Below are 7,169 nucleotides of genomic sequence, written 5' to 3' on the forward strand. Positions count from 1 at the left end.
AGTTGTTTGTGGTCTCTGCTGAGCTGTTTTAATTTTTACCCTTACATGCACAGCTTTTGTTTGAACACAAGTTTTTCGACAATAACTTTTTTTTATGCTTTGATAGTCACATACATGATCATCCTCAGACTCATGACCTTCTGACATCTCCGAGCACATACCACTTCTGCCATTGTGTCTTCTCTTTCTGTTTTTAGCAGTCCAATTAGGACTGTCTGCTGGTATGTTGACTCACCCTGTTGGCTTGATCTTGTAATTGAAGTGGTGAACATAAATCTTACCTATGTACTGTTTGCCCAGTTTCATTTGTTTTTCTCTTGCAAGTTAAGGATCTACATAAGCCCAACTAATTGCATTGTGAGCAGAATGCATATTAGCAACTGTGGAAGCATAGGCACACCTTCCCCCATCTGATAAGAGGTTCACAACAAGCAGAAGCATGTCAGGCCATGTTGAGTTTTCTCTAGCTTGAGTGTGAAGGACTTGGGATGGAAGTAGACAGGATACAGTAATAAAGGAAAGGAAAACTGCTTGGAGGCAGCATTTTAAAAATAGGTCCTGAAGAGATAGCTCAGTTGCTATAATGCTTACATGCAAGTGTAAGGGCCAGGGTTTGTATCTCCAGAAAACTATGTGTCAAGTGGACAGAGTGGTTCTTCATCTATAATCCTAGCCTCAGGAAGTGGAGAGATCCAATTCTTGGAGCAATTTACTTTTCAAGGTTAATCACAGCAATGAGCTCTGGATTTGGTTGAGAGACCTTGTTTTAGTGAACTTGGTGGAGTTGTGGTAGAGGATGATTCTCAACATCAATCTCAAGGCTCCACATACATGTGCATATACGTATACAAGCATACCCATACATGCATATACTCATACATGTATAGAAAACATGCACATATGAAAAAATGAAAAAATAAAGTCAGGCATCATGATATATCACTTTAATCCCAACACAAGAGAGGAAGAAGCAGGCATATTTTTATGAGTTTGCAGCCACTTTTGTCTATAGAGAAAGTTCTAAGCTAGCAAGGATGTATACAGAGACTTTGTCTCATGGAGAAAAGGTAAGACAAATAAACACACCTCTTTCTTAATGTTCTAGGAGTCTACAAGATGAACACCAACATGTCCCTCTTCATGAACATGTCTGCAGCAAACCGTACGAATGTGTCTGGGAGTACTCAACCAGTATCTGCTGGCCACATTATTCTGGATGTCTTCTCATATTTGATCTTTGCAGTCACTTTTGTCCTTGGTGTGCTGGGCAACGGGCTCGTGATCTGGGTGGCCAGTTTCCGCATGCAACACACCATCACCACCATCTCTTACTTGAACTTGGCCATTGCTGACTTTTGCTTTACCTCCACTTTGCCATTTTATATTGCCAGCAGAATCATGGGAGGACAGTGGCCATTTGGCTGGTTCATGTGCAAGTTCATATACACTGTAATAGACATAAACCTATTTGGAAGTGTCTTCCCGATTGCCCTCATAGCATTGGACCGCTGTATTTGTGTCCTGCACCCAGTCTGGGCTCAGAACCACCGCACCGTGAGTCTGGCCAAGAGGGTAATCATTGTACCCTGGATTTGTGCGTTTCTCCTTACCTTGCCAGTTATCATTCGTGTGACCACAGTCCCTAATAGACTTGGACCAGGGAAAACAGCTTGTGCTTTAGACTTCTCCCCCTGGACCAAAGATCCTGTAGAGAAGGAAAAAATAGCCATCACCGTGTTTACTCTCAGAGGAATCATCAGGTTCACCATTGGGTTCAGTACTCCCATGTCCATTGTCGCCATTTGCTATGGCTTAATAGCCACTAAAATCCACAGGCAAGGCCTGATCAAATCCAGCCGTCCCTTGTGGGTTCTCTCTTTCATTCTGCTTTTTTCCTCTGCTGGTGCTCATTCCAAGTAGTGGCTCTCATATCCACAATCCAAGTCCGTGAACGGTTGAAGAACATGGCTCAAAACATTGTAATTGCTTTGAAAATCACAAGCCCCTTGGCTTTCTTCAACAGCTGCCTGAACCCAATACTATATGTCTTCATGGGTCAGGACTTCAGAGAAAGAGTGATCCACTCCCTACCTGCCAGTCTAGAGAGGGCCCTGAGTGAGGACTCAGCTCAGACCAGTGATACAGGCACCAACTTGGGGACCAACTCTACCTCCCTTTCTGAAAACACTGTAAATGCAATGTAGAGAGGGCTCTAATTCCCAGCTTCATCTGCTTTGAGTTCCACTGTGCTATAGGCATTCCCTGTTGACCTTCAGGCTACATGTACATTCGGAAAACTTGAAATGAACTTTTAGACTTTTGTATCTCAACCTAAAGTGGTCAATAAAGAAAAAAAAACATAGTCTCTTGTTAGTCTGAAATAATTCCAAATGGTGGTTAGTACTATAGTGTCATTACTAATACTGTCCACTTCTAGTCCACTCACAGGCTGTAAACTCACAAGTTTTCTTAAGTGTCCTTCTGCAGGGAATGGGTATATGTTCTCTTTAGAAAATGAAGCGAGATGGGAAAAGACTTCTATCCCTTGGGATATGAAACTTCCTGATCCCTTTTATTATATTATTTGGTCTATCTGTTGCCCCCAGGAGACAAGTGTTTTCACTTGTGGCTCTCAGTGTAGCTACAACCAAATTAGTATAGTTTAAATTGTATCTGGCATTTGAGGTACTTGCTCCAAAGGGAATGAACACAGAATGAAATTCCATTTTCCATTCCCAATGGCAGTGAATAAGTGTCATACTCCAACACACACACACACACACATACAAACATACACACACAAACATTTGATGACATTTGGGTTCTTTGATCTTGGTCATTCTGACTACAGTAAAATGAAATCTCAAAGTACTTTTAATTTGCAATTTCCTGCTGGCTAAGGATTTTGAATATTCAATTAAACATTTCAGCCATTAGTAGTTCATCCTTTGAAAAACTTGTCTTCTCTATTGCCTGTTTTTCATTGTGTGTGTTATTGTTGTTGTTGTTTCTTAGGGGTTATTGTATATTTAGATAATATCCCTCTGTCAGATGTGCCAACAACCAGCCTTGTCTTGGAAAAAAGTTCTGAGAGAAGGGATGTCTGGGAGCTACAAACAAAATGACTTGAATTCAAATCGTGGACCCATGCTGACAACCTGTGTTTTGCTTGACACAGCTTTTCCAGTCTGCTTCTCTCTCTGTTCTGCTTTCTCTCTGGAGATCTTTAAGGCTATATTCTGCTTTAAGATATCTCTCTGTCAATGTCCTCTGTGTGTGTGTGTGTGTGTGTGTGTGTGTGTGTGTGTGTGTGTGTGTTCTCCAAGCATCTCTCTTTTTATCCTAAAAAATTCTGTGGATAGCTCATCTTCTGCAGAACACAGGTACAGCCTTTTATTTTACATATCAATTCAGTCATTCACTCCAGGTTTTCCTTTTGATTATTTTATGAATCAGCACCCCAGGACCCCAGATCTTTGATTCTTAGGCGTTAGTAAATATACATTTTTTCTTAACATTGCGAAAGAATTCAGAGATCTGTCTTCCATTTTTAAGCACAGATGATAAATTAGTTGAGTGGGACTCCTCCCTGAAATTACCATTTCTACCACACCTTGGCCTGAACTTGCTGTCTCCCAGGCTGACCTTGTACACAGGAATCTGCCTGCCTTTGTATCTTGCTGCCATGCTAGCTTATTAATGCAGTTGCCTTTGTTAGTTTAGATTCATAAAGCCCCTCATAATTCATACTGCATCCTCATATTTTGTAGAGTTAAGAAATTATATATTTTCAAACTCATGTATTTAGAGCTCTTTCCCATGGTCTTGAAGGTCCCAGTGTTTACCTTTTTGCTGAGACATAGCCACACCCTCAACTCCTGGACTGGTGCTATTTCTAATTATCATGGAATCATTAACATTAACAGGGAGGACATCCCTCAAAGGAATGTGAAATACATATTATTATACAAACTAGCCATAACCCACAGCAGTCATCCACACTCCACACTTGTGGAGGCTCACGCCAGGGCCCTGTCCCAGGGGCAAGAACCAGGGCACTCTGTTCCCACCAGGGCTACTCCAGGCTAAAGTCCTATTTTTAAAAGTCCTTGCCTATGCCAATGAGTTCACATGTATTCTTTGTTTTTTTCTATATCAGATTCAGGGCACCTTACATAATATTACAGTCCTTGATCCATTTGGAGCTGAATTTTGTGCAGAGTGTGAATAAGGATTAAGCTTTTTCTTCTACAAGTAGCTATCAAGTTTAATCAGCATCATTTACTGAAGATACCATCTACTGCCATGTGTACTATTGGTCATTTCATTAAATATTAATGTATGGGTCTGAAAATCACTGAAGGAAGACTCCAGACTCAATAGTATGCAAAAACAAAGTGCGTTTACTGTGCAGAAACAACCAGCATGCAGGAGTCAACCATTCTTTGAAATGGTGACCCCAAACAAAAGCACGCAGGCCTCTTATAGGAAACCAGGGGGAGCTCTCTAGAAGGACTAAGTAATCTAAAATTGTATTGGTGGTTGCTAGGGGGTCACAGGTGGTCAGTGGTCTGTATTTCTATGTCATAATATTTAACCATAGGATGAGATAGGGCTGCCCAACACAGATGGCCCATTCTGGGATAAGATATTTCGCCATTTTTGTGATTATACTCAGGCTGTTCTTTGGCAAGGGGTTTTATGATCTTGTTCTGGATTTTATGGTCTGTCCCTGGAGCTGGTGCCTATGGGTTAGTTTCTGGGACTTATGGTCTATTTCTGGAGCTGGTACCGTACAGCCTTTTTTTGAAATCAGGCCTGGTCCTTAAATGGAGACAAGTGAGGTCCTTAAGAGCCGCCCATATGTTGTCCTTTCAATTACTTGCTTTTGGAAATGAACTTAAATCTGGATTCCTAATCCTATTTCAGTGATCAATGAGTTTGCTTGCAGGCCAGTGTCATGTTGTTTTTATTGGATCTGTATTGATCTATAGCATAGCTATATAGTGCTAAAAGGTGCTATTCACACTATGAGAAGAGAAAAGGAATCACCAGTCTTACCTATTTGTGAACACTGAGAGTTGCAATAACAAACATAATAGCAAGACATACCCATTGGTACAAATCGATCATAAACATCATGGAAGTAATCAACCACTTTCTTATTGGATTTAAGGCCCACTTCAAAAATCACAATTCCTATCTGCCACCGTTATTGGAGGTATTAACCTATGTCTAGGGAGCTCAGAGGCCCTAGGACAGAACCGTCTACTCCTATTCTGCTAAATAGACATAGTGCTAACCAACTAGTAATGATTATCAATCTATATATAGACTAGCACATCCCTCAACTCCCACCAGAGAAGCTTTTATGTCCTGGAGATAATAAGGAACACAGAGACCCACAGTTGGTTAAGGTGTAGAGAACAAGAGACTAATGAATGCTCAACCCTAAATGAAAAATATATATCACACACAACCCTCCCAAGGTCCAAGGATCATTGCAGGGGTTATAACAGTGTAAACAATGCCTGTGCAAACTCAAACCAGATCATAGACAGTACGGAAAGAATACATGAGCTTGAGTACCTAGCTGAGGATCTATTGACAACTGGGAAGGGTATCTTTTTTTTTTTTTTTGGTAAAGATATAATCTCTGGCATTTCAACCATACTACACTGGAAGGCCACACATCACAAATTATGCAGGAAGCACAAACTGTATTGGATGGGTTTTAGAAATTTACAAAACTGGAAAGGCAGAGGAGTGGGAGTAGATCTGGGAAGAGTTAGATGAGGAGATTAATATGATTAAAATACATTGTATGAAATTTTCAAAGAACTAATAAAAAATTGGAAACAAAATTTTAAAAGAAAAAGCTTCTGAGAAAATATTTGATGTGTAAATAACTGTGAAAACCTATTTTTGTTTGCTTGTTTATCTGTTTGGTTGTTTTTTATTTGTTTATTTGTTTTTTGAAAAGATCTTATGTACTCTAAACAAAGGATGATCTTTAAATCCCATGTGCATGTGTGTGCATGTGTATATATGAATATGTATACTTGAACATGAGCGTGTATGTGTTTGCCTATGCCTGTGTTTATATGTGTAGATGCACCTGGGTGTGAGAAGTTAATAGCAGATATCTTCCCCTATCCCCTAACCCCTTATTTTTAGAATGAGCTTCTCAGTGAATCCAGAGAATACCAATTTACTAAACCAGATGGCCAATGCACTCTGGAGTTCTGCTTGTCTCTGCCATCCCTAGCTCTGGCATCATAGGTATGAACTACTGTTCACATCTTTTAAATGGATTCTGGAAATCTGAAGTCAGGTCCTCATGCTTCCATAGTAAGCACTTTACTGAGTGAGCCACCTCTTCCTAGCCCATGAACAGGCCTTCCTGCTTGCAAGATAGGATTAAAACACATATCAATCACCACACCTGTTTTGTGTGGTGCTGGGGACTGAATTCAGAGCTTCCTGCCTATCAGGCAACCAAGCTACTAATAGAACTATATCATCACACTAATACTACTAAACTGTTAGCCCAGAGTAATTTGCATCTCTGTGTCTTCACTAACCCAGAGTAAATAGCATCAGAATTGAATCAGAGAAGGTATCAACCAAGAACTAGGGGATTTCTTAGTACAAGAAAAACCTCCATACATTTATTTTCACAAGAGCTATAAATAAATATGTTTTTTCCCTTTAGCCCCCATCCCAGAGGATAACAAAACAACCATTAAAGTGAAGAGTACAGTGAGAAAGGAAGCTCAGTTATGGTGAACTTGGGAGTGTGAGGAGTCTATTATTGAGGAGACTGGGTAGTACCTTAGTTCAAAGAGGCTCTGTCTTTTTTTTTTTTTTCCTTTTTTTTTTTATAAATAATTTATTTATTTTTGAACATGAAATGCTTTTTTATAGCATGTTTTACAAGGGGAGCGGGTAAGAGGGGCCAGGTGGTGGAAAAGTACAAAATCTTCTTGGCCTGTGCCTTGAAACATGTCATGGTCTATACGGTACACTGCCTTGAATTATGATCTACCTGCTGTTCTTCAGAAGATATGGTACACTGCTTGAGTTATGGTCTCCCTGCTATTCTTAAGATGATATGGTACACTGCTTTGAGTCTATCTGCAGTTGCTAAGCAGGATCTTGCAGTTGCC

At 40.2% G+C, this 7,169-nt stretch overlaps 1 protein-coding gene across 1 annotated transcript; it reads left to right on the plus strand.

The window, feature by feature from the left end:
* Nucleotides 1-1,116: 1,116 nt before the first annotated feature.
* On the plus strand, nt 1,117-2,204 carry LOC114635644 (fMet-Leu-Phe receptor-like). The gene is given in 2 exon segments (XM_028784143.1): nt 1,117-1,882; nt 1,885-2,204. Coding segments are annotated over 2 exon segments (1,086 nt in total).
* Nucleotides 2,205-7,169: the final 4,965 nt, after the last annotated feature.

The sequence above is a fragment of the Grammomys surdaster genome, unplaced genomic scaffold, assembly GCF_004785775.1.
Source record: "Grammomys surdaster isolate TR1022 unplaced genomic scaffold, NIH_TR_1.0 114766, whole genome shotgun sequence".
Taxonomy (NCBI): domain Eukaryota; kingdom Metazoa; phylum Chordata; class Mammalia; order Rodentia; family Muridae; genus Grammomys; species Grammomys surdaster.